General features: G+C 47.7%; 1 protein-coding gene across 2 annotated transcripts in view; it reads left to right on the top strand.

The window, feature by feature from the left end:
- The window catches only part of PRKCB (protein kinase C beta), a 388,950-nt gene that overhangs the window by 311,648 nt on the left and 50,338 nt on the right, over positions 1–26,964 (top strand). For both annotated transcript variants that reach the window (XM_047780291.1, XM_047780292.1), the window contains exon 10: positions 9,381–9,554. In XM_047780291.1, coding sequence (XP_047636247.1) covers positions 9,381–9,554 — 174 coding nt within the window. The remainder of the gene's footprint in view (positions 1–9,380; positions 9,555–26,964) is intronic.

The following is a 26,964-nucleotide window of genomic DNA, read 5'->3' as shown; positions in this document are numbered from 1 at the left end:
TCAATCCCTGGCCTCGCTCAGTGGGTTAAGGGTCCAGTGTTGCTGTGAGCTGTGGTGTAGGTTGCAGATGCAGCTCAGATCCCTAGTTGCTGTGGCTCTGGCATAGGCCGGCAGCTACAGCTCCAATTGGATCCCTAGCCTGGGAACCTCCATATGCCGCAGGAGCGGCCCAGGAAAAAGGCAAAAAGACAAAAAAAAAAAAAAAGAGCATGCTTTGGAGACAGGCGACCTAGAAGGGTCACTTCTTAGTGGAGTGACTTTGGACCTCTCCCTTAACTTCTCTAGGCCTCTTTTTCTTTGTGAAATGGGGCGAGTAGCCATACCTATGCTACACAACTGTGTGGAATTAAATGCGATAATGCACAGTGTAAAAAAGAAGTGGGGATGAGGAGTTCCTATGTGGCTCAGTGGTTAATGAACCCGACTAGCATCCATGAGGACACAGGTTCGAACCCTGGCCTTGCACCGTGGGTTAAGGATCCAGCGTGGCCATGAGCTGTGGTGTAGGTTATAGATGCGGCTCGGATCTGGCGTTGTTGTGGCTGTGGTGTAAGCAGGCGGCCACAGCTCTGATTGGACCGCTAGCCTGGGAGCCTCCGTATGCCACAGGAGCAGCCCTAAAAAGACAAAAAAAAAAAAAAAGAAGTGGGGTTGGTTATCACTATCACCCCCAAACTAGCCACATCCCCTCACATGCTGGCCCTCTCAACATTCCCTTCTGGCTCCGTGACACAAACATCGTCCCGTTCCCTTTGAACATCACCTCTTCTTTGTCCGGCCACCCCACTTGGTACCAGCACTGCTTTGTCTGCTAGAGACAATTGCTTGCATCGTATCAGATTCCTGGAAAGTAGACTCGGATTTGAGTTCTAGAGTCTGAGCACTTACTTCCTCCAGTAATTCTAGGTCAACATTTTTCTTGTTTGGTCTTTAGGGCTGCACCTGAGGCATATGGACATTTCCAGGCTAGGGGTCAAATTGGAGCTGCAGCTGCCTATGCCACAGCCACAGCCACAGCCACGTGGGATCTGAGCTGCATCTGCGACCTATACTGCAGTTTGCGGCAATGCCAGATCCTTAACCCACTGAGCGAGGCCAGGGATCAAACCCACATCCTCATGGATACTAATCAGGTTTGTTATCCCTGAACCACAAGGGGAACTCCCTCTAAGCCAAAACTTAAGGATCCAAGGAGTTAAATCCTAAAGGAACACAATACGTTTCCCTTTAGCTGGAATATGCCTCTCCCGTCTCCCTCTTAGTAGTCCTAATAACACATCGGGTCTCAGCTTAACCATCACTTCCCCAGGGAATCTTTGCAGACCCACCAAGTGAGACTAAGTCCTCCATGTGAATATTCACAGGGCGCCATGCACTTGTCTTTCAGGAGTTAGAATCGTAATAATAATCATATAATGCACTTGGAATCATTCATGTGGGTGTGTAAGCTTCCTGAAGGCATTGTCCTTCTGCATCCGCAGTGCCTGGCACGTCGCAGAGAGTTAATTCATGTTTAGTGAATGAATAAATGAAGTGACCAGCCATCCAAGCCCTGGATACGACTAGGAAAGGTGGTACATTTGGAAGGCAGAATGAATTCTGTCTCTATTGCCCATCTCAATTGAAGCCTTTCTTTAAAAAAAAAAAAAATTGTAGAAAGTACCCTTTGTGGTTCAGCAATAACAAGCCTAACCCACATCCATAAAGGATGCAGGTTTGATCCTCAGCCTCGCTCAGTAGGTTAAGGGTCTGATGTTGCTGTGAGCTGTGGTGTAAGTCGCAGATGTGGCTTTGATCCCGAGTTGCTGTGGTTGTGGCGTAGGCTGGCAACTATAGGTCTGATTCGACCCCTAGCCTGGGAACTTCCATATGCTGCAGGTAAGGCCCTAAAAAACAAAAACAAACAAGTTGTAAAGAGTATAATAAGCAAACACAAAACATAAATAAAGCAAGGTGACAGGGGCCACACCTGACAACCCTGGGATGCATTAGTGCACATATGAACTTAGATGAATCGGTTCTAGTTGCCTATTGCTGTGTAACAAATCGTCCCCAAACTCAGAGGTTTAAAACAATGACACGTATTATTATCTCTCGTGGTGTCTGTGGGTCAGGAGATTGGGAGTGTGGGCTGGTTTGTTGTGGTTTGGGGTCTGTCTTGCAGTGGCTGGAGCTGGGACAGCTAGGGCTGGAGTGCACGGTGTAGTCTGGGCACCAGGCTCTTGGTGTCGTACCCTGGCTGCTTCATGTGTCTCCTTCTGTGGCCTCACAGGCACGGTGACCTCAGGGCTCCAAAGGCAGGTGTCCCAAGAGAAAGTGACAAAAGAGAGAGACAAGATGGCAGAGTAGAAAGACTTGAGCGCACCTCCTCTCACAGAAACACCAAAATTACAACTAACTGCTCAAGAACCATCAACACAATAGACTGGAAGCTACTAAAAAACACATTCAAGAGGAACCAATAGAAGCTGATCCTCCAAAGTCACATAGGACCCCTTCCACTATATTCCGTTCACTGAAGCGGTCGCAAAGGCTGCTGGGTTTCAGGAAGAAAATCAAATATTGATAGACTGACCCCTCCCCTTGATGGAAGAGAATCAAATATTGATAGACATGTCTTGAAACCACCACAGAGCATCACTTCCTTCCTGATATGGGAAAAGCTCTCAAAAAACCCTCCAAGAGCCAAGAGATTCCTATTGAAAAGGAAAGCTTGATTAGATCATTCAGAAGCAGGAGTTCTCATTATGGCTCAGTGGTAACAAACCACCGAGTATCTATGAGGGTGCAGGTTCCATCCCTGGCCTCCCTTAGTGGGATGAGGATCCAGTGTTGCTGTGAGTGTGGTATAGGTTGAAGTCGTGGCTTGAATCCTGCATTGCTGTGGCCATGGCGTAGGCCGGCAGCTGCAGCTCCGATTGGACACCTAGCCTGGGAACTTGTATGTGTCGCAGGTGAGGTCCTTACAAGCGAAATGCCAAAAAAAAAAAAGGGTAATTGAGAAGCCCAGTTTCTCTTTTGCCCCTGGTCATGACTGCTAAGACAGGGTTGGGAAATGCAAAATACAAGGAATCTCTCTGTTTTCCTCGTGGACACTTCACTTCCAAACTTCCATATTAAAAGAATCGATTTTGATAGAATTTCAGAATTCCTCAGAGCTACCCATTTAGATTAGGTTCCAATCAAGGGAAGGGGTGGTGTTTGCTAAGATGCGCGCTCTGGGGCCACAGTCAGAGTTTCTCAGTGAAAGGTGCGGCCGTCTTGAAAACCAGTACCCCCACGTGGTTCTGATACAGGCAAGAGACATCGTCCTTTATAATGAATGGAATTTGCCTTGTGTTAGGTCAGTACTAACCTGATGCTATTTGGCTTCCTGAAATTTTTATTTTTATTAAGAATTTGAGCTCCTCGAGCAATAATTTTGTCTTACAGGAGCTTTAAGAAACAGAAATCCACTCAAGCAAATATAAATAAAAATAATAACTTTCTTGGGGGATATGGAGGTTTCTATGGAAACAGCCAAACCTGGTGGGAGATTGGAGCTAGGAACTGGGAAGCAAGGCTCATTCCCAGACCTTCTTTTTTCCACCCCCCCACACATCTGGTTCATTTTTCTTTGCCTGCCTGTAATAGGAAAAGACCATTCCAGGCTGATCTATGTGTTCCTCCACTGAGCAGAGTATCCTAATTCCATATTCGTCAACCGGAGAATCTGATTGGCTCAACCTGGGTCAGCGCTCTACCTCTGAGCCAATCAGCTGTGGCCAGGAGGGGGGTGGGGTGGGGGTGGTCCCCGGCCCAATCAGAAGGTTTGAATAAGGAGTTGGAAGAAATGAAAAGTATGGAGGGGTCCATTTCCAAGTGAAACTGCGGGAACTTTGGATTACATAGTGGCTCTAATTTTTTCCCGATCTTTTTTTGAAATACACTTTTTTTTTTTTTTTTGCCATTTCTTGGGCGGCTCCTGCGGCATATGGAGGTTCCAGGCCGGGGGTCCAATAAGAGCCACAGCAATACAGGATCCGAGCCTCACCTGTGACTGACACCATGGATCAGACTCACGTCCTCATGGATGCTAGTCGGGTTGGTTAACCACTGAGCCGTGACGGGAACTCCCAGAGTTTACACGTGTGTACCACTTGCAGAATGTGATGGGGGCCCCTCTGATACTGCCTTATTGTCCTCTCAACTCCTGTGGCTTAGGACAGGGCGAGGCACCAAGAATCTACACACATCCCTGTTGATTGATTAAAGAATAACTATCTCTGCAAATGCAACACTATTTTCTAAGGTGTGAAGCACCTGGTATTGATGCTTTGCAGGAGGGTTTTAGTTTAGTACTGGAGTTTTTTAAGGTGGCACATAGATGCGATGTGAAATAAAATTACAATGGCAGCATGATAGGGTTATTCTCTCTGTTTTCTCTTATTCTTTCTAATTACTTGAACCAGAAAGTCTCATTTGATGACATGTCATTCGTAGCTAACATTTGCTAATATCACCTTTTTTGCTTAAACAAGGAGAAAATTCAGGGCCTGGCTCAGAGCTTTCAGCAGCCGGCAGTATCAAGCTAGAATTTCCTAGCACTGCTTTGCTTTTAGTTTTATTGATTGATTGATTTATTGTTTATCTGTTTCTTGGCTGCGCCTGCAGCATGCAGAATTTTCACGGCCAGGGCTCAAACCTGTGCCACAGCAGCGACCTGAGCTGAAGCAGTGACAATGCTGGGTCCTAACCAACTGAGCCACCAAGGAACATCAGCTTTTATTTCTTTTTATGCTCCTTTTCCAGAAATGGCTAGAGATACTGGCTTGCCATGCATGGTGGTGATATAAAGATTCCTTTTCAGATAAATTTAGTTGAGTAAAGGTGTGACTAGGCTTTAAAAATACTAAGCAAGGGAGTTCCCACTGTGGCTCAGTGGTCACAAACCTGACTAGTACCCAAGAGGACACAGGTTCGATCCCTGGCCTCGCTCAGTGGGTTAAAGACCCGGCATTGCCGTGAGCTGTGGTGTAGGTTGCAGATGCAGCTCGGATCCTGAGTTGCTGTGGCTGTGGTGTAGGCCGGCAGCTACAACTCTGATTTGACCCCTGGCCTGGGAACTTCCATATGCTGCAGGTGCAGCCCTAAAAAGTAACCCCCCCCCAAAAAAAAACTAAGCAAATGCCAGTTTAGGTGGCAGGGAGAAAATGTGAAAAAGGCATTGATGGATTGAAAATTGGAAACGCCTGCACTCAAGTACCACCATTGATACAAAGCAGCCCCAGTGTCCAGAGGCGAGCGTAGCCTCGTCTTGTTTGCAGTAAGTGGATCCTTGAGGGATATAAAAGAAGGACTCTTCAGATTTTCTGAGCAGTGGAAGAGGGTGGAAGGACCTGGCAGGTGGTGAGAATAGAAGAGCCAGAGGAAAAGAAAGAACAGGTGGTGGTCATGGATTGGTTTGACTTGCACGGGAGCTGCTGAGCAACTTCAAGCATTGAGTCGCCTGGTCTGATCTGCAGTTTTATTTTATTTTATTTTATTTTATTTTTTATGTTTTTGTCTTTTCTAGGGCTGCACCTATGGTATATGGAGGTTCCCAGGCTAGGGGATCCAATCAGAGCTACAGCTGCCAGCCTACACCACAGCCACAGCAATGCCAGATCTGAGCCGTGTCTGCGACCTACACCACACCTCATGGCAATGCCAGATCCTTAACCCACTGAGTAAGGCCAGGGATCAAACCCACAACCTCATGGTTCCTAGTTGGATTCGTTAACCACTGAGCCATGATGGGAACTCCTTCACCTGCAGTTTTATAATAATCATGAGCTGGAGCAGATTCATCTCGCTGGGCCTCAGTTTGTTTTTTTTGTAGAATGGGGGCAATTGAAACCTGTGGGGTGTCTTCTCCTGCCCCTGATGCGTGGGGGGGATTCCAAGCCATCTGTCCTGCTTCTTCTCCAGGCAGAGGACCAAGACAACCTGCCTTGACGTTCAGGGTGTCCAGGGCACCGCCCTTTGTGTTCTTGGGTGGTGGTGGGCTGGAGTGTTGACCAGTATTCAGGATTTTTAGGTGATACCTTGGTCGGGGGTGACGGGGCAGTGCGGAGCCCGTCCGGGGTCCCCTCAGCAGAAGGCTCTGCTTCCACCCGCCCCCTCTGCCCATTCGCCTCCAGCTAAGTCACCTCCCTGCCTCCTCCCTGCATTTGCCCTGGCCTTCTCAGGAATCTGGGAGCAGAAACCCCCCCATCTCCGCCCTGTTCTTTACATCTTAGCAAAGTCATCGTTTCTGCCTTGGGGAGGGCAAGGGAAGGAGAAACAGCTCTGGGTACCTGTGAGCCAGCAGAGGGAGATGGGGAAGAAGCTGGCGACACACGTTCCAGCACTTTGAGCCCCGCCCCGGGGGCTGGCGGGTCTGCCTCAAGGATCTGCTCTGCTTGGCAGCTCGCATTTCTAGGGTGAGGCGGAGGGATGGGGAGAAGTTGGTTTAGGAAAGCCATCTTGCTGCGGCATTGTGCATCAGGAGCATTCTCCCCAGATGCTCCAAAATCCTGGTCTGTGTCACCCGTGGCCACCCCTGGCTGTGATGAGAGAGAAGATGGTGAGGGCAGGAGACAAGTCCTGTGTTGGCTGGTGAGCTCAGCACAGAGCTCCCGTGCGGGAGGGTGGTCAAGCCTCTCGCTATCAGGGCAGGAGCCGAGCAGAGGGTGCCAAGTGGCCCTCTTGCCTCAGGGATCCCTCTGTGCCTCTGTCCCTTGGCCCCAGGCCTCTGTGACTTCCTCTGGCCCTTCAGCTGAGGCAGGTACCAGCATTTCCTTTCCTCAACCATCACAACTCCTTGGGGATTCTTCTGGACCTCTCAGCAGGAGGAGGGTTTAAAGGCAGAGACCTGGGGTCAGGTAAACCTGAGTTCAAATCCTGGCTCTGGGGAGTTCCTGCTGTGGTGTAACAGAAACAAATCTAACTAGTATCCATGAGGATGTGGGTTCAATCCCTGGCCTCGCTCAGTGGGTTAAGGATCCAGCATTGCCTTGAGCTATGGTGTAGGTCTCAGATGCTGCTGGGATCCTGGGTGGCTACGTCATAGGGTGGCAGCTGCAGCTCTGATTCGACCCCTAGCCTGGGGTCCCTGTGCCTCAGGTGTGGCTTAAAAAAAAAAAAAAATTCCTGACTCTGTCCCTAATTGAATTTGTGGGTGACAGATTATTTACCTTCTCTGAACCTCAGACTCCTATGAAGTAGGGCTCTTTCTTTTTAGTAATTAATTAGTTTTAAACTTTTATTTATTTATTTATTTGCAAAGTCTAGTCGATGTTCCATATTATATGTTATGGGTGTGCAGTACCGTGATTCACAGTTTTTACAGGTTATCCTCATCTTAGAGGTATTATAATATATTGGCTATGTTCCCTGTGCTGTACAGTAAATCCTTATGGCTTATTTCATACTTAATAGTTTGTACTTCTTAATCCTTTACCCCTGTATTGCCCCTCCCCCCTTAAAATAGGGTTCTTTTTCTTCTTTTTTGGGGGGGTGGGGTGGGGTCAATCCGTGACATCTCGAAGTTCCTAGGCCAGGAATCCAACCTGCCCTGGAGCAGTGACCCGGGCCGCTGCAGTGACAATGCCGGATCCTTAACCCTCTGTGCCACCGTGACACCCTGAAGTTGGGTTTTTAATGATCCCTACCTAGGGTCGTAGGCAAAGTGAATGAGAAAGAGTAAATGAAAACCACTCATCGGCACACGGATAAATGTTCAAAATCTTGGGGTGGTTAAGGTCACTGCTTGCAAAGTATCTGGCACGGTGCATGCAGTAAATACTCTCTCTAGTCCTTACTTCTTCCTCCAGGAAGCCTTCTCAGAAGCCCCCAGACCAGGTTAGATTTTTGTACAGTGTGGTCCTGCCTCATTTCCCTAAGGGGCTTCTTGAAAAGGGTACCTGCGGGTCACAGTTCCCTCTGGCATAGTCACAACCAGTGAACAGAATGATGTGTCATGAGCCGCAGTGATTAACAAGCTCTGATTGCAACCACAGCTGCACGGGAGGAAGCCCCAGGACAGCAGGAGAAGATGTTAAAATATTGCATTCATCATCCCTGTAATTAATGTCCAAAGGCTTCCTTCCTCCCTGGACACAGGGTCAGAGAACGTGTCTGCTCATCTAATGCTGTTTCCCCGACGCTTAGCAGGCTCTTGGTGAATACTAAATAACTGAAAGAATACGGCCCCCTATTCAGTTTTATGAGGAATTCACTCATTCCCTCCTTCAACAAATACTCCTTGAGCAGCTACTGCATGCCAACAGGCACTGTTCCAGACTCTGGGGTTACGCCAGTGAATGAAACGGGTAAAGACACCTGCCCTCATGGGGTTTACTCATATTTGGCTCGGCCTTGATGCGTATCCCAGAGGGATAGCCCCGTGTTTGCTCACTGCTCTGGGAACCATCCTCTGTTTAAAAGCAAAATTTTTTAGTAATAGGCTTTTTAAATTTTGTAAATTCTTCTTATTATTATTCATTTCAGCCATTTCTTCCCTGTGCAAAGAGGTATTTCATTGTGGTTTTAAATTGTGTTTCCCTAGTAACAGATGACAGCGAGCATCTTCTCGTGTTTATTGGCTGTTTGTATATCTTCTTTGGTGAGATGTGAATTCAGTCTTTGGCTTTATTTATTTTTTATTTATTTATTTATTTTAGCTGTTTACGGCCACACCTGCGGCATATGAAAGGACAAATCAGAGCTGCAGCTGCCAGCCTATGCCACAGCCACTGCAACGCCAGAACCGAGCCGCATCTGTGACCTACGCCACAGCTTGCAGCCACCCACTGAGCAAGGCCAGGGATTGAACCCCCATCCTCATGGGCGCTATGTCGGGTTCTTAACCTGCTGAACCACAATAGGAACTCCTGATGCGCTTTTTTAAAAACATTGAACAGTAGTCAATTTACAATGTTGCTTTACTGTCAGGTGTACAGTAAAGTGAGTGAGTTATATATATATATATATATATTTCTCTTCCAGATTCTTTTCCATTATAGGTTATTACAAGATACTGAATATAGTTCTTTGTGCTATACAGTAGGTCCATGTTGGTTCTCAATTTTATATATAGTGACATGTATCTGTTAATCCCAAATTCCTAATTTAACCGCCCCCCCATGGTTCCCCTTTGGGAACCATAAGTTTGTTTTCTGTGTCTGTGGGTCTTGTTGTGTCTTGCACCAGTGCGCTGTTGATGGGGTTGAGCCATTCAAGGTGTGAGGTCTGTGGCAAACTGCACATGTCCTGCCAGCATCCTCAGAGGCACGTGGACCAATCCAGGTGACTGCGTCCCTCGCGGTGGCTTCCCCGGGGCCCCTTCAGCTACACTGACGTGCCCGCTGTCTTTGCAGGTCATGCTTTCCGAGCGGAAGGGCACAGATGAGCTGTACGCGGTGAAGATCCTGAAAAAGGATGTGGTGATTCAAGACGACGATGTGGAATGCACGATGGTGGAGAAGCGGGTGCTGGCCCTGCCCGGGAAGCCACCCTTCCTGACCCAGCTGCATTCCTGCTTCCAGACCATGGTAACTGCCCCTGGGGGGGGCCCAAGCCACTCCCTCCCCAGGCTTGCAGGCTTTGGCCGGATCTGTCCCGGCATCAGCCACCCCAGAGAGACCCCTGGACCCTTCCCATCCTAGAGATGGGAAGCTGTCGGCCCTGGGATGGCCTCGGAGAGGGTCTGAGGTTGCCACTGAGACATGCTCTCCCCTGAGGCAGATACTGTTTCAGCAGAGATAAAGGAGCTCAGGCGGCGGGTTTTATAACCAGTGGAGCAGGGCCTTTCTCTGGCCACAAGAGGTGACTTGGGGACAGGAGCTCAGGACTTGCGGTCTCCCTGGAGGAGACAGACTAGCAGACTTACAGATTGGGATAAGGGAAAAGGTCCCCACATGTGCCGCGAAAGGGTCACAGGGGCCTTCCAGACTCTTCTGATAAATGCACGAGTTTACGCGACAGGTTGCAAGGACCCCGTTGGAGGAGGAGTTGCCTGTGAACACAGCCCTTAGAGGACTCCCAGGGGAGGGGCCCAGCCTGGGCAGGAGGCTGGTGAGCTCAGAGCCTGGCTCCTAAGAAGGGCCATCTCTGTACTATGTGCTATTTGACTGACTCTGACTCTGGGAGAATGAGACATCTCTCCTGATAACTTTTTTCCTTTTCTCTGTTCAGACCAGATCCTGGCTCTCTCCTTCCTCCCTTCCTTCCTTCCTTCCTCCCTTTCTCTCTTTCTGTCTTTTTAGGCCCGCACCTGCAGCATATGGAAATTCCCAGGCTAGGGGCTGAATCAGAGCTGTAGCTGCCGGCCTGCGCCGTAGGATAGGAGCAACGCCAGATCCAAGCCTTGTCTGTGACCTACACCACAGCTCACAGCAGTGCCAGATCCTTAACCTACTGAGCAAGGCCAGGGATTGAACCTGAGTCCTCATGGATACAAGTTGGGCTCGTTACCACTGAGCCACAACAGGAACTCCAAGACTTTGGCTTCTGTATACCTAAGGGTGTGTGAGGGGCAGAGCCCCAAAGCAAAGAGATGCAGAGAGTTGATTCTTGCTTTGGGAGGTTTTCAGGACCAAAGGCCTGGTGTCTTGAAGATGCTTGCAGGGAGTGTTCAAGATTATTTTGGGAGTTCCCATTGTGACGCAGTAGAAACGAATCCGACTAGGAACCATGAGGTTGCAGGTTCGGTCCCTGCCCTTGCTCAGTGGGTTAAGGATCCGGTGTTGCCATGAGCTGTGGTGTAGGTTGCAGACGTGGCTCGGATCTGGCATTGCTGTGGCTCTGGCATAGGCTAGTGGCAACAGTTCTGATTCGACCCCTGGCCTGGGAACCTCCATATGCTGTGAGTGTGGCCATAAAAAGACAAAAAAAAAAAAAGATTATTTTGACTCTCCAGTTCTCACCCCCCAATTTCGAGCCCAGGCCCTCGGTGAGATGGGACCCCATCGCAGGTCACGTGTGCTTTCAAACTTGGGGCTTCCTCTCTTCCCACAGCATCAGTGTGTCCTGTGTTCTGCTAAGTTAGATTGAGGACACCCAGCCCAGAAAGACCCAGAACTGGGTTTGGCGTGGGTTTTCTCAGTGCAGACCGTGCACCAGGCATAGAATTTCCTGTTGTAAAGGGGGCGGAGCCAGAACCCAGTTCCTTTCCTATTCCGAGTAGTCTCTTGATACATTTGGGGGTCAGAGAGATCTGTGTTCAGATCCCGGCTTTGTCACTTTCTGGATAAGTGGCCTTGGGAAACTTACAAAACCTCTCTGGGCCTCTGTCTCCCCATTTGTAACATGGATGAGCTCATAGCAGCTGCATCCGAGGTTGCTGTGAGGAGTGCGTGAAATCACATAGAAGAAACACTTAACACAGGGTGTGGTACCTGGTAAACCCTCCTAGGTGTTGGTTAGTCATGTCACAAACATTAAGCATAGGCCTTGGCCTTGTCCGAGTACCGAGGAATAGAGCTGAGTAAGGTCGTTCCTATTTCTGAGAAGGTCATGGTCGTGAAGCCAAAGAAATAGACAGGAGAATAGTTACATGGTCTGGATGTGGCCCCTCCAGATGTTTCCTCTGTCCTCGTGTTTTTTGCACATTGGTAGCTGGACCTCAGGGCTTGGTCAGACCCAGGTTTGATGCCTTTGGTGAGACCATAGGTGGTGGCGTGTTTTTTCACCCAAAGGCACATAATGTCCCGTGGTCTCTCTTTTTGTCATGTTGGTGACCAGTGATACTTTGTACGTAGGTTCATGGATTGATTAAGGACTGTGAGATGGTGTTATCCTAATTCTCTAACTTCTCTGAGTATAGCCCATTGACAGTGTTGTGTCAATTTCTGCTATATAGCATAGTGACCCAGCCATTCATATATATGTATGTACACATTCTTTTTCTCATGCTATCTTCCATCATGTCCTACCCCAAGAAATTGTATATAGTTCCCTGTGCTGTGCAGTAAGATCTCATTGCTTATCCATTCCAGATATAATAGTTTACATCTACCAATCCATTGGCGGAAGAACGGATTAAGATGTGGTACATATGTACAATGGAATACTACTCAGCCGTAAAAAGAATGAAATAAAGCCATTTGCAGCAACGTGGATGCAACTAGAGATTCTCATACTAAGTGAAGTTATCTCATTTCTTTTGCATTTATTCGTTGGGATGCTTTCATAAAGAGATGTTTCCTTCATCTCTTGGTTTCCTGGTGGTACAATGCACCTAAGAAAGGCAGGATGGGCATTCCCATCGTGGCGCAGCAGAAACGAATCTGACTAGGAACCATGAGGTGGTGGGTTTGATCCCTGGCCTTGCTCAGTGGGTTATGGATCTGGCGTTGCCGTGAGCTGTGGTATAGGTTGCAGATGTGGCTTGGATCTGGCGTTGCTGTGGCTGTGGTATAGGCTGGTGGCAACGGCTCCAATTTGTCCCCTAGCCTGGGAACCTCCATTGTGCTGCGCGTGCGGCCCTAGAAAGACAAAAAAAAAAAAAGAAAGAAAGAAAGGCGGGATGGATGCTGGTTCTTTTTTGTTATTTAACAGTGTGCATGAACTGGCTCACTGCTGTTATGCTCCAAAGATGACTAAAGGTTGCTTTTCAACTATAATTTTTGAGTAAAAGAATAGAGTCCATGGGAAGAAAAACATTAGGTGAGCAATCATTCAGTTCGTATGGGACTTGGCAGAGACGGAGAAGAGCCTACATCTCCTGGGTCCAAATTTCTAGTGGTACCTTGGGGAACCCTGGACTCTCCCTCAAGGCTTCACATAGTGACAGAAACAGGACTAGATGAGACTTTTCTACCTCTAGACTCTCTCATTGACACATCATCTCGTTTCTTCTTTGGGGGTTCCCAAATTGGCCCCTGGACCTCCTCAGGTGAAGGACCGTCTTGGCGGTAAATAGTCTAAGAAGGAGGTCTGGTCTCAAGGAGGAGGCTGGGCTGACCTGAAGCAGCAGCTGGCCGCTGCGGCTGGGTGTGTTGAGATGGTGGTGGTGGGGATGGGTCATTTGTGACGAATACTGAATAAGTACAGTATGTTCCTTTGTAATTTGCTGTTTTAAACGTGGAAGACCGGTTGGGCTTGAGGCGGTTCTTTGCGCACTGAGCTGCCTCACTCCCTGGTATCTTTCTGGAGTTGGAGAGCAGGGCCTCGGCATGCAGGGAAATGGTGCAGCACCCTGGGGCCCTTCTAGGAGTTGTCCCCGGCCAGGGAGGTGAGATCAAGAGCCCAGAGGGGGCGTTCCCTTCATGGATCAGTGATAATGGACCCGACTGGTATCCATGAGGATGCGGGTTCCATCCCTGGCCTTGCTCAGTAGGTTAAGGATCTGGCGTTGCATGAGCCATGGTGTAGGTTACAGACGAGGCTCGGATCTGGCATTGTGGCTGTGGCATAGGCTGGCAGCTGCAGCTCCGATTTGACCCCTAGCCTGGAAACGTCCACATGCCACAGGTGTGGCCTTAAAAAGTCAAGAGAGAAAAAAAAAAAAAAGAACCAAGAGAGCAGAGAACACAAGAGTTCAGAGGGTTCGAGCCTTGTCTGGGGAGAAAAGTCTCAGGTCCCTGACCATCTCCCAATCCAGCAAGGCCAGGGATGGGATAGGTTGCTTTCTCATTGGTGAAGATCAGATGAAATAGTTATCCCACCTCCGGGTGCTGTGTTGTTTGGGTTAAGAAAATGTAACTTTATTTATTTTTTAATTCTTTTTCTTTTTAGGGTCACACCTGCAGCATACGGAAGCCCCCAGGCTAGGGGTCGAATAGGAGCTGCAGCTGCCAGCCTGCACCACAGCCACAGCAATGTCGAATCCCAGCCGCATCCTTAACTCCCCAAGTGAGGCCAGGGATGGAACACGCATCCTCATGGACACTCTGTCAGGTTCTTAACCCTCTGAGCCACAATGGGAACTCTGAAAACTGTAATCAGAGTTATGCTTGGCTCGGGGAGATGCACTGAAAGCAAGGTGATCGCGAGGCCCTTGGGAGCTGAGTGGGGTCGGCTGAGGCGAGAGCAGAGACCACCCCCCCCCACCCGACAACCCTGCCATCCACATCCACTCAGCAGATGCTCATTGCGTGAAAGGCTCCAATTTAATTTTTTTTTTCATTTCCTTTTTGGGGAGGCTAAGCACATATATTTGAAATTTTCCATAAGTTAATTTCAAAGACCTAATAATGCCTACTCTATGTAAGGCACAGGACCAACAATCTTTTTTTTTTTTTTTTTTTAAGGGCCACACCCGCAGCAGATGGAGGTTCCCAGGCTAGGAGTCAAATCGGAGCTGCCGCTGCCAGCCTACACCACAGCCACAGCCATGCAAGATCCCAGCTATGACTGTGACCTACAGGGCAACACGGGATCCTTAACTCACTGAGCGAGGCCAGGGATCAAACCCACATCCTCATGGATCCTAGTCAGGTTCCTTACCCCTGAGCCACATGGGAAACTCCAGGACCAACAATCTTAAGCCACATACGTGACATTCCTGGGATGACTTTTGACATCATCTCTGTTTCATAGACGGAGTCCTGAGACCCCAGAGCTAGTACATTTCAGGGCCAGGATTTGAACGTTGGCAAATGAGGGGAGGTACACTTAACCATGACATTATGAGGTCTTTTGAGTGTGTGTTACCCGGTTTCCACTCCCTGACATGCCTGGGGCCGAACCTCCAGCAGCCGCCTGTCTCCAGGCTCCAACAGGGGCCGAACCACATCTCTCACCTGCTCCGCAAAGCACCATAGCTGCCCCGTCCCTCAGCCTCCCCATCCCTGAAGGGGATCTGACTTTCCATCTGAGCCTCTATCATCGTGTGGGCCTTTGAAAATTCTGCTTCATTCCATCCTCACCGAAAAATCTTGCAGTGGGAGAGAAGAATACCTGTAGTGCCACTTTGCAGTGGAAAGGATTGAGGATCTGGGCCATTGAGTAGCTTTCTCCAGACGCAGCACGGGCTCACAGGCCCGCTCTACTCAGAGCCCATGCTTTTGCTGGTACGTTGTATTGAGTTGCAGTCAAAAATGGCCTTAACAGGGCTGATAAAAAAAAAACCAACAAACAAAAAACAGAAAGTGAGAGTTCCCTGGTGGTCTAGGAGTTAGGACTTGGTGCTTTCAACTGCTGTGGCCTGGGTTCATTCCCGGGTCTGGGAACTGAGATCCCACATCAAGCTGCTGTACACCACAGCCAAAACCAACAAGAACAAGTGGCAGCTGGCATTAGCGAGCGCCTCTGCACATGTCAGCTGTGCTCCCTGCTCTGCAGGTAACCTCTCATTTTATCCTCCTGTCACGTCCCCTGGGTGGGCCCTGTTGCTACTCCCAATTTATAGATAAGGGCGCTGATACTCAGAGAAGTTAGGTAACTCGAGCAATGCCATTCAGTAGGTGGGGGTGGCGCTGGGATTTGTTCTATAAGATGCTAGAACCCCAAACGCTGAAGCCTTGCAATCCTGCCTCGGCCTGCCCTCCAGATTACTTTTTCAAGTTGATATCTAGTTTGTAATAAATAATAATATACACTGTCTAATTTACACATGTGTAAATGTTCTAGTTTGTAATTTTCCGGTTTATCAATTATTTTCACTTTCAACTCCAGACTCCTTTTTCTAGTTTATAAATTGTCTTCATTTTCATGATCACACCTAGTTTTTTTTTTTTTTTTTTTTCTTTTTCATTTTTGGCTGCCCCGTGGCATATGGAGCTCCCGGGCAAGGGATCAGATCTGAACTGCAGTTGTGACCTAAGCCACAGCTGTGGCAGCACTGGATCCTTAACCCACTGTGCCTGGCTGGGGATCGAACCCAAGACGCCACCAATCACACCAATCTCTTTGCGCCACACCTAATTTTAACAAGAATACCCTAAGCACATATTACTATTCTGACCAACTCTTAGAAATTTGAAATGGGAGTTCCTGTTGTGGAAATGAGCTGACTAGCATCCACGAGGACGCAGGTTCTATCCCTAGCCTTGCTCAGTGGTTTAAGGATCTGGTGTTGCCGTGAGCTGTGGTGTAAGTCGCAGACTCGGCTCAGTGGTGTTGCTGTGGCTGTGGTGTAGGCTGGCAGCTACAGCTCCAATTTGACCCCTAGCCTGGGAACCTCCATGAGCTGCAGGTGCTGCCCTAAAAAGACAAAAAAAAAAAAAGAAAGAAAGAAATTTGAAATGGCTTGGGTTGCAGAGTTGGCAGGTGTCCCAATGCCCCTCTAGGTGTCCTTTCTGCTATAAAAGGGCCACCTCCGTACCCCTCAAGGATATTGCAAGGATTGGAAAGATGTTGTGGTAGGAGTTATTTTCACATTTAGGGAGTCCTACGTGTTCTATGAGACCAGCTGTTGTTAGCCTGGCTCAGGTGAGCAGGAAGGCCCATGAATGTGATCAGCTGTCCCCTGCTCACCTTCTGGAATTGCATATCCCCTGACCCCCCCAAGGTGGTGCTTCAGACGTGGGGGCAGCCGGGCTGGCAGAGGCAGTAACCCTAAAGTCAGCATCCTTACTGCCAGTCTTCAGAGGAGACTAAGGCTTGTTGATTCTGTCCACAAACCTTTATGTGTTGACAGAAATTTGTCAGGACCCAGCTGCCCCTCGGTAAGGGGATGTCTGTGAACCCAAGAGACCCAGTCCCAGGTTCCTTTGGAATTTACATGCGAATGGGGCAGGCGGATAGTAAACAGAGCAAAGAATAAAGGAGTGAGAGACGGATGGATGAAGACAGAGAGATGCAATTTTGGATTGGAGGATCAAGGAAGGTCTTTCTGCTAAGAATGGCATTTGAGCAGAGACCAGAGCAAATGAGGAAGCAAGGCATGTGGATATCTGGGGGGCAAAGTGTTCCAGACAGCAGGAGGAGTGAGCGGAAAGGCCCGAGGCGGGGACAAGCTTGGCGTGTTTGAGGAGCAGCGCTAAGGCCAGTGTAGCCCCAGTGGAGTGTCATTTTAGATTTCGTGACCCAGAATTCCTTTATGAATCAGCTACCTTTTAAAACAAATGACAAATGTGGTAGAACATGCTGCCAATGGGATATGTTTTGCTTTGCCAGAGACTTAGAATATGGACGAGGAAAGATCCTTAGAACAACTAAAAAAATCTTGAAGGTGGTCAGAGGAGATAAAAGGGAAAAGGACTCATTCTTCGTGCATTGTCGTTCCGAAAGCAATGCAAATTTAATTCCTCAAAACTTGCTTAGAAAAGCAAAGGTACTTCAGAAGTATTCTTAGACAAGTGGATTTTTTAAATCTTTGAAAATTATGCGTGGTGTGATGGGAACAGAAAATGTAGGATATTAACTTCTATGTAAGAGATTATTCTAAATAGTTTAGGGTTAGGGTTAGGGGTTAGGGTTAGGGATATTAACTTCTATGTAAGAGATTATTCTAAATAGGTCCGAATTGAATTTGCCCATGGGAAAAGAATCAGACACAGACAAATCAAAACATTGATTTAATTCGGGGAGGGGCCTGTGGGTAATTGTCTTCCTTTTGAGTTTATATTCTTTCCGAAGTGTCTATACTCAAAGTCAAAAAGTGTTGAAGGAGTTCCCGTTGTGGCGCAGTGGTTAACGAATCCGACTAGGAACCATGGGGTTGCGGGTTCAATCCCTGGCCTCGCTCAGTGGGTTAAGGATCCGGCGTTGCCATGAGCCGTGGTGTAGGTTGCAGACACGGCTCGGATCCCCTGTTGCTGTGGCTCTGGCGTAGGCTGGCGGCTGCGGCTCTGATTGGACCCCTAGCCTGGGAACCTCCATATGCCGCGGGAGCGGCCCGAGAAATAGCAAAAAGACCAAAAAAAAAAAAGTGTTGAATGTGACACGTGATGGCAAAAGGTAATACGCAGATACACAGGTGCAAAAGCCGCCTGAAGAGGTTGAATTTTTGGAGACTTGCACATTAGATAAGCTAGTCTTGGGAACATGGGGTTTAGGCACATTGTTCTAGGAGCACAAAGGGAACAGGATAAGCATGAGCTTCTCAGTCCCATACATCTGGGTCTGTGACACAGGAAGTCACTTAACAAATCTGAATATTAGTCTCATCATTTTTCAAGTGGCATAGTAAGTGAGAATTAAAAGAGCTGATGTATAAAGTACCGAATAACCAATAAATGGAGGCTACCTGCATTATTTGAGCTGGGCTGGAGGGGGCATCTGGCTGCATGGGCACAAAAGGATTATATCTCCTCCAGTCCTTTTGCAGTTTTTCCCAGGGACAATTGTCAGCCCGGCATATTCATGCAATTTCCCAACTGCCAGTGGGCACAGGCAGTTAGGTCTCCTTAGCAAAACATCTATTTTAAATGTTTTCTTTTCAATTGAACATATGCACTTCTTTTTTTTTTTTTTTAAATAGAATTAGATTTTATGAGTCATTGAAGGACAGAAGTTACTTCCTCCCCAAATTTGCTGCCGTGGCCCAGCAAGAACTCAGTTGCAAGGCATGCTGGGACGGGCATCAACCCAGAATGGAAGAAGGGCTGGGGAGGGGGCGGAGGCGGCTTCCCCTGGTAGGTGGTCCCTGATGGCAAGTCCCTTGAGCACTGAGAGGCTCCAAGAGTCTTGGTAACGCGGGGTCAACTCTGGGTTGGCAGCTGTATCCAAGGATATGATTTAATGTAAGGGTGTTGCTGTAGGAAGCTCTTGGCTGTAGTCTCAGGCAGCCATGGTTGAGCTGCACGAGACAGAATACCCCCCTCCTCCAAACTAGCCCATGTTAAAAAATATCTATATAGAAGAAAGAAACAATCCAAAGGCAAAGATGTTCTTGAGCCTCACAAAGAACTAGAATCTGTCACCTCAAAGCTTTCTAGACCAGCTCTCTCATTCTTTCTCCTTGCTTTCTTTATCTGGCTCTGTTCCTGGTGACATGGACCCTAAGCCCCTTGCAGTTGGCCTGTCCATCACCTTCCCTGAAGTCCAGTTCATACTGAAGAAAGAGAATTGGATTGGCTTCGCATAGGTCAGATGTTTTATTCCCAGTTCATTCAAATGGTAATGGGCTACGAATGCGGTAGGAACCTTTCAGAAGGGGTGGAATCTACGGGGACCGGAATCACTGGTGCTCTTGTCAGATGGGAGGCGCCATCTTGAGTTCCAGGAGAGGAACTGGGCCAGAGCAGGACAGAGCCTGCTGCAAGCAGTACCAACTTGGTATTCCGTGCCTCTGAGGAGGGGGAGCTGGAGAGAGCTTGCTAGGTGTCTGGACCTTAGGCAACAAAAGCCACCCAAGACTCTCGAGTAGAGGAAAGGACCCAGGAGGGCAACCCAAGCATATAGAGCTGGGCAGGTAGGAATGGACACAGCCTGGTTCTCTCTGCCTCCTTAGTGGTGGCCTTTGCATATTCATTCAATAGTCAAAAGTTCATAGAATTCCAAGGAAGAGGAGAGATAGCACTAGCCCTTGAGAACTTTGCCCTCTATGTGGAAGGGCCAGGCTTAGAACACTGAAAATACAGTTAAAAGAGTATCAGGTTGCTTGATTTTGATAGTGATTCTTAGGCTGTGGAATGCTGGGGAAAGAAGATGCCTACCCTGCTCACTGGAGCAAGGCTTTGTGAGTTTGCGTGGACTCCATGGGCATCCTCTGTTATATCTTTGCAAACCCCTATAGAGGAGAAGCTATTACTACCCCTTTCGGAAGGCAGGGGAAGTTTAAGCAACTGATTCAAGGTCTCAGAGTGAGGAAACAGTGCAACTGGACCTTGAACCCAGGACTAGCTCCTGCCAAAGCTGGGGCTCTCAACTGCACAGCTTCTTGAGAGGAGCAGATGGATCTGAGCCGTCTGAAGAACAGTGTACAAACAGGATTAATTCACTGATCGCCTTGGAAAATCACTGAAGATCATTGAATAGCTAAACGCTTACTGCAGCTCATCTTAGAGCAGGGTATCCGCTCGAAGAGTTACCCAAGGTTGTTGATATTCTCGTCCACAGTACCTTATTACAAGTGACAGGCATCCTGTCACACCCCACTTTCAGCTGTTTTGGAGAAACAATGATTAGCCCTTTGAATGCCCTGCCCTATCCAAGCCCCCCCGCCCCCGGGGGGTGACCTCTGCATATGCCATCCAGTCATTGTTTTGTTTTTCATTTTAGGGCTGCACCCATGGCGTATGAGAGTTCCTAGGCCAGGGGTCAAGTCAGAGATGCAGCTGCCGGCCTACACCACAACCACAGAAAAGTCAGATCGGAGCTGCATCTGCCATCTACACCACAGCTTGTGGCAATGCAGATCCGTAACCTACGGAGCGAGGCCTGGGATCAAACCTACATCCTCATGGATACCAGTCAGGGTCTTAACCCACTGAGCCCCAACGGGAACTCCCAGTCATTGTTTTAAAGCAGACTATCTTCATACTCAGGCTCCACCTTTGAGAAATTCTATCCGACCATTTTTGCATACAGCAGTACCCGACAGATATTTAAATTTTCTGTATTTACTGATTGAAGATGAGAAGTCACGGAGAAGGGAAATTTAAAATTAACTGAAATCATTTCATGCTTAGGGGATGAGGGCAGTGTGTAATGAAGAATAACGATGACAATTTGGAAGAAACACGTTGAAAGTTGAGCAGACTGGCTAGCTTAAAGAGAAAGATGGTGAGCTTGCCTTTCAGCGCTTTTAATTGGAGTTGACAGTGGAACACCCACGTAGAAACGTCCTGTAGCCAGCTGGAGCCAACTGGAGCTCGGGGGGGAGGGAGAGGATAGAAATTGGAGTCAAGATTCATCAGTCCTGAGAGATGAGCGTTGATGTTTTGAGCTGTGACAAGTCCTTTTTGGAAAACAGAGCAAGTAGCAGAGGGCCCAGCTGGACTCAGAGTGGATGTGCAATATATATTTTCTGTTCCTTTTTTTTTTCCTTGTGCTTTTTAGGATCACACCTACAGCCTATGGAAGTTCCCAGGCTAGGAGTCGAAATGGACCTACAGCTGCCAGCCTACACCACAGCCACAGCAACGCGGGATCCGAGCCGCGTCTGCAACCACAGCTCATGGCAATGCCGGATCTTTCACCCACTGATTGAGGCCAGGGATCGAACCCACAGCCTCATGGATACTAGTCAGGCTCGTTCCCACTGAGCCACAGTGGGAACCTTCAATACCTGTTTTCCAATGTCCGTGTAGGAGAGGCCAACAAAATGGCCCTGATCAAGACCCACTGCATGGAGTTCCCGTTGTGGCGCAATGGTTCATGGATCCGACTAGGAACCATGAGGTTGCGGGTTCGATCCCTGGCCTTGCTCAGTGGGTTGAGGACCTGGCATTGCCGTGAGCTGTGGTGTAGGTCGTAGACGCAGCTTGGATCCCGTGTTGCTGTGGCTGTGGTGTAGGCCAGTGGCTACAGCTCCAATTAGACCCCTAACCTGGGAACCTCCATATGCTGGGGAGATCAGCCCTAGAAAAGACACAAAAAAAACAAAAAACCCACTGCATGCGACTATGAGAAAGATCTTTTGAAGGCTTGTAATAATTTTGCAGTAAGAGTGGGGGACAAAGTCAAATGCCAGTGCACTGTGGGGGGAATAATTATGTCAGAATTGGAGGCAGTGGGTGAGGGCTGTTTCTTGAGCTCAAGTCCCCGGGGTTCCCTCTTGGTACCACCTGTGCAGTTTCTCTGAACACACCCTACTTTATTTTATTGTAGTTTTGTTTTGTTTTTTTTAAATGTGCCACGTCATTGATTATTTTTAATTTTTTAATTTTTAATTTTTGTCTTTTTCCCTTTTCTAGGGCTGCTCCCGCAGCATATGGAGGTTCCCAGGCGAGGGGTCCAATCGGAGCTGTAGCCACCGGCCTACGCCAGAGCCACAGCAACAGGGGATCCGAGCCGCGTCTGCAACCTACACCACAGCTCAGGGCAACGCCGGATCCTTCACCCACTCAGCAAGGCCAGGGATCGAACCTGCCACCTCATGGTTCCCAGTCGGATTCGTTAACCACTGCGCCATGACAGGAACTCCCATTCATTATTTTTTAATGAAAGTGTAGTTGATTTACAATGTGGTGCCAATTTCTTCGGTACAACAAAGTAACCCAGTCGTACCGATGTATACATTTCCTTTCTCATATTATCTTCCATCGTGGTCTATCCCAAGAGATTGGATATGCTTCCCTGTGCTGTACAGTCGGACCTCACTGCATACCCACGATGTAAACCATCTAAATATAATCGTTGGCATCTACTAAGCCCAAACTCCCCGTCCATCCCCCCACCCCTTGGCACCCATACCAAGTCTGCTCTCTATGTCTGTGAAAACACATCCTACTTTAAATGATGGCTTGAAGCCCCTGTGTATGTTCCTTAACCAAGATTCTGAATTCTCTGAGGGCCGAGCCTGGATCTGCTTCTTCGCATTTTTTTTGCCCCTTCAACACCGAATACCATGACTTGCAAAAATATACGCTCCCTGCAAGGTCTCAAATTCATTTCTCTGCTCAAGATGGGCTCTAGATTGCCGTTGGCAGTGTTTTCTAAATTTTGATGTTCCTTGCTTTGGAGTGGGAGATGAATCTTGGTGGGACATGGACAAGTTGCATTTGTTTTAAGCACAAGTCATTTAAGGGATTGATGTACCAAAGCCAGACTGGTTATAGCATAGCGTCAATAGACTCCAGATAGGCTTTTATTTTTTACAGAAAGGATGACTCTCCATTTATGGCTTTGGTGTGAAATCTTGAAATTTTAAAATAACTGTGTTGAAGGAAAAGAAAAAGTGAGTTAATAAAAATATGTTATAATAAGTACCTTTTAGTAAATGAGTTAGAACACGTGGTGAAGATGTGGAAGCCTCTCCGGAAAGCTGCTAAGACTGAAGTTGGGGTTTGATGACCTTATGCAGCGCATCTTAACCCAGCCCCACCTTGCATTGCTCCCATCTCTTCTTTTCATAACTCCATGCATCTTCCGCTCCCTCCCCAGCAATAATAACCATAAAATCAGGGGCTTTGCGTGCAGGTTAGGTCATTCACAATACGCATTCAAAGAAATGGGAAACTATAAAGGTAAAAACAGAGGCATCCATAGCCCACCTAAAATTATCTCCCAAACCATTTTGGGAAACACTGCCATTTGGAAATGTCTCTGGTCTCCCACCCCAGGCATCTGGGGACTCCTTAAGGTTGGGCACCATGGATCATTCACAGCCGCGTCTCTGGAAGTAGAATAGCCTGGCATAGAGTGGGCATCATTAAGTGCTCAGAAAATGAAAGGAGAGCAAGATGCCAGCCATAATATTTACCAGCCGAAGCGCCGATGCGCTCAAGCCATGCTCAGTGCAGTTCAGAGAAGATGGATCTCAGGGTTTCCCCCACATACAGTTAGTGGTAGAAACAGACCACGAAACGTGGCATTATCTACTGTGGAGCTCTCTCCCTGATGTTGGGATTCTGACCAATGAGTTTGGGGGGCAAGTTGAGTTCTGCCCAAGCAGAAAGCAAGCAACTGAAATCTCTCTCTGTGGCCGATGCCATCTGCTAGTTTTAAAAATAATTTTTAAAAGCAAGTGTTTTGGTTCTCTTCAATGTGCAGCAAAGACAGATGGGTTATTTTTAGGCTTGTTTTCTATCAACCCCCCGCCCTGCCGAAGAACCAGGGGCTGGATGTTGGCAGTTCTGGCTGACGGGCTCCACTCCGCCACTAACTTGTAAAGTGACCTTTTTGCAAGTCTCACATACTTCGGATGCTGAGAACAGAACTGATACTTCTGCTTCTCATTAGAGATGTTGAGAGGGTGAAGTCAATCTGAGAAGGTCCTTCGACATTTCAAAAAGAATCGATTACCCAGTAGTCCTTCCCAGTGATCTGACAGCTGTTTTTGACATGTGGCTGGATTTCCACGTCCCTCTCTCCCTCCTGCTGAACTGGAAGCTCCCGGAGGGGAAGACCCACTCACACATTCATGCAGTGCTGGGTTCATGACCTTCCACAGGAAGCTGTCAGATATCAGAGGTTACAAATGTAGGCTTTGAAACTTGCCTGCCTGGATTCAAATCCTGCCACAGGAAATAGTAATCCTTGTCATATTGGGTTGTTTCGAGAGATACATGAAATAAAATACATAAAGCACTTAACTTCTCTGTATAGAAAGGACTCACAAGGTGGTAGCTTTCTTTCACGGGGGTGGTTATTCTAATTATTACACACACCAGAGACATTTGGCAAATGCACATATGACTTACCTGAAAGATAAAGTTCTTTTTAAAAAAAAAAAAATTTTTTTTTGTCTTTTGTCCTTTTAGGGCTGCATTCACAGCATATGGAGGTTCCCAGGCTAGGGGTCTCATGCAAGATGTTGCTGCTGGCTTGTGCCACAGCCACAGCAACGCCAGATCCGAGCCGTGTCTGCGACTTACACCACAGCTCATGGCAACGCTGGATCCTTAACCCACGGAGCGAGGCCGGGGATCGAACCCACAACCTCATGGTTCCTAGTGAGATTCGTTTTCGCGGGAACTCTGCTTTTTAAAATTTTTATTGAAGTATAGTTGGTCTATGGGATTGTGTTATTTCTGCTGTACAGTAAAGTGATTCAGTTTTATATACGTGTATATACATATACACTCTTTTTTAATATATTTTTCCCCAGGATGCTGACCTTGTCGTTTATCTCTTCTATGTATAACACTTTGCTTCTGCTAATCCCAAACTCGCATCCATCCCTCCCCCAACCTCCTCCTCCTTGGCAATGACAAGTCTGTTCTCCTTGTCCAGAAGTTTGTTTTTGCTTCGTAGATAGGCTCATTTGTACCTTTTTTTTTCTTTTTTCTTTTTACAGCTGCATCTGCAGCATATGGAAGTTCCCCGGCTAGGGGTGAATTGAAGCTGCAGCTGTGGCTTGCACCACAGCCATGGCAACACTGGATCTGAGCTACATCTATGGCCTACGCCATAGTTTATGGCAACAACGGATCCTTAGCCCACTGAGCCTGGCCAGGACTGAACCAGCATGCTCACAGAGACAAGGTCAGGTCCTTAACCCATTGAGTCACGATGGGAACTCCCCATTTGTGTCATAGTTTAGAGTCCTTATATAAGTGATATCACATGGTATTTGTCCTTCTCTTTCTGACTTACTTCACTTGGTAGGAGAATCTCTCGTTGTGTCCATGTTGCTGCAAATGGCTTTATTTTGTTTTTTTATGGCTGAGTAGTATTCCATTGTATATATGTACCGCACCTAGAAGATAAAGTTCTATGCACATTAAAGAAGACCTTTTTTTTGTTTGTTTAATATGGATTAACTGTTGTCTGGCCATCATCACGTTAGGACACAGGTCATTTTTGTACCCACTTTACAGGGCAGATGGATCATGTCCACTTCACAGGTAAAGAGAAAGCTGGAGATTCCAGAGGTTAAGTAGGTGTTGTTACCCAGCCAGAAAGTAGTGGAAAGAGATGTCCCATCCTATATTGACTTCCTTCATGTCTCCTTGCCCTACATGTCACTCCTCCGCCATCTCCGATCTTGGTTCTGCAGCCCCGCTTTGTGACACTGGACAGCAAAAGTCCTTTTACACGGCCACCCAACCACCCCAACCTCTCGATAAAACCAAAGCACATCTTTCACAGCAGGACCAGTCCTGGAAGCCACACACTGTCATTTTTACCATGTCCTCTTGGTGACACCAGTCAGTCCCATTCAGAGTGAGAAGCAGCAACATAAGGATGTGAGCACAGAACAGTGAGAATCCCAGGGGATCATGGTGGAGACTGGCTCCTGCAGCTCCCTGTAACCTGCAAGAGGCTTCACTTAACAGTGTCCACTGTTTATTACAATTAACTGGAGTCTAAACAATGATAGCCGTGATGTCACAAGATTCATGTGCTCATTATGTTCTCCAGTGCAAATGAATATAAATTTAGCGTTATTATTTATTTCTTTTTCAACTTCACCAACTGCATGTGCTTACTTGCATCCTTCCAGGGACATATCATATTCCACTGCGGGAAGTAGTGAGCTTAGCAACTAGGGGCCTGTCATGGAGTCCTGCTGGGTTTTTAAAAGAAAAAAAAAATTGGGGGAGTTCCCGTGTGGCTCAGTGGCTTAAGAACCCGACATAGTCTCTGTGAGAATGTGAGTTTGATCCCTGTTCTCTCACTGTGGGTTAAAGATCTGGCATTGCTGCTACCCGCGGCATAGGTCACAGATGGGGCTTGGATCTGGTGTTGCTGTGGCTGTGGCGTAGGCTGTAGCTGCAGCTCCAAATTCAATCCCTAGCACGGGAACTTCCACGGGCTGCAGATGCAGCAGTAAAATGAAAAAAAGAAAAAAAAATTGTGGCCTTTTATTTTGAAATAATGTCAAGCATACCTAGGTGTTGCAAGAATAGGACAAGAGAAAGAATAATTAAACAAATGTGATCAAGTGTTAACAGTTCATCTGGGATGAATACACTGGATGTCCTTGTACTATTTTTGCAACTTTTTAAGTTTTCTAATTTTTTAAATAAATTTTCTTGGAGTATAGGTGACTTACCATGTTGTGTTAGTTTCAGGTATAAGCACAGCGAATCAACCATATATACATATATATCCATTCATTTGGCAGATTCTTTCCCTGTCGAGGCTCAGTATTGAATAGATTTTGCCTGTAGTAGGTCCTTGTTACTGATGGGTTTTGTATATAGTAGTGTGTATATGCCAGTCCCAAACTCCTAATCCATTCTTCCCCCCAGAAACCCAGCTAGCTTTTTTTTTTTTTTGGCTGGAGGCAGGGGTGCGCATGGGTGGCACATGGAGGTTCCCAGGCTAGGGGTTGAATCGGAGCTCTAGCTGCTGGCCTCCACCACAGCCACAGCAGTGCAGGATCTGAGCCACATCTGGCCCACACCACAACGGCTGATCCTTAACCCACCGAGCGAGACCAGGTATCGAACCTGCGTCCTCATGGATGCTAGTCAGATTCGCTCACTGCTGAGCCCCTTTGATAGGAACTCCGGAACCTTG

The sequence above is a fragment of the Phacochoerus africanus genome, chromosome 5 (assembly GCF_016906955.1).
Source record: "Phacochoerus africanus isolate WHEZ1 chromosome 5, ROS_Pafr_v1, whole genome shotgun sequence".
NCBI lineage: Eukaryota > Metazoa > Chordata > Mammalia > Artiodactyla > Suidae > Phacochoerus > Phacochoerus africanus.
This window is presented reverse-complemented; position numbering and strand designations above follow the sequence as displayed.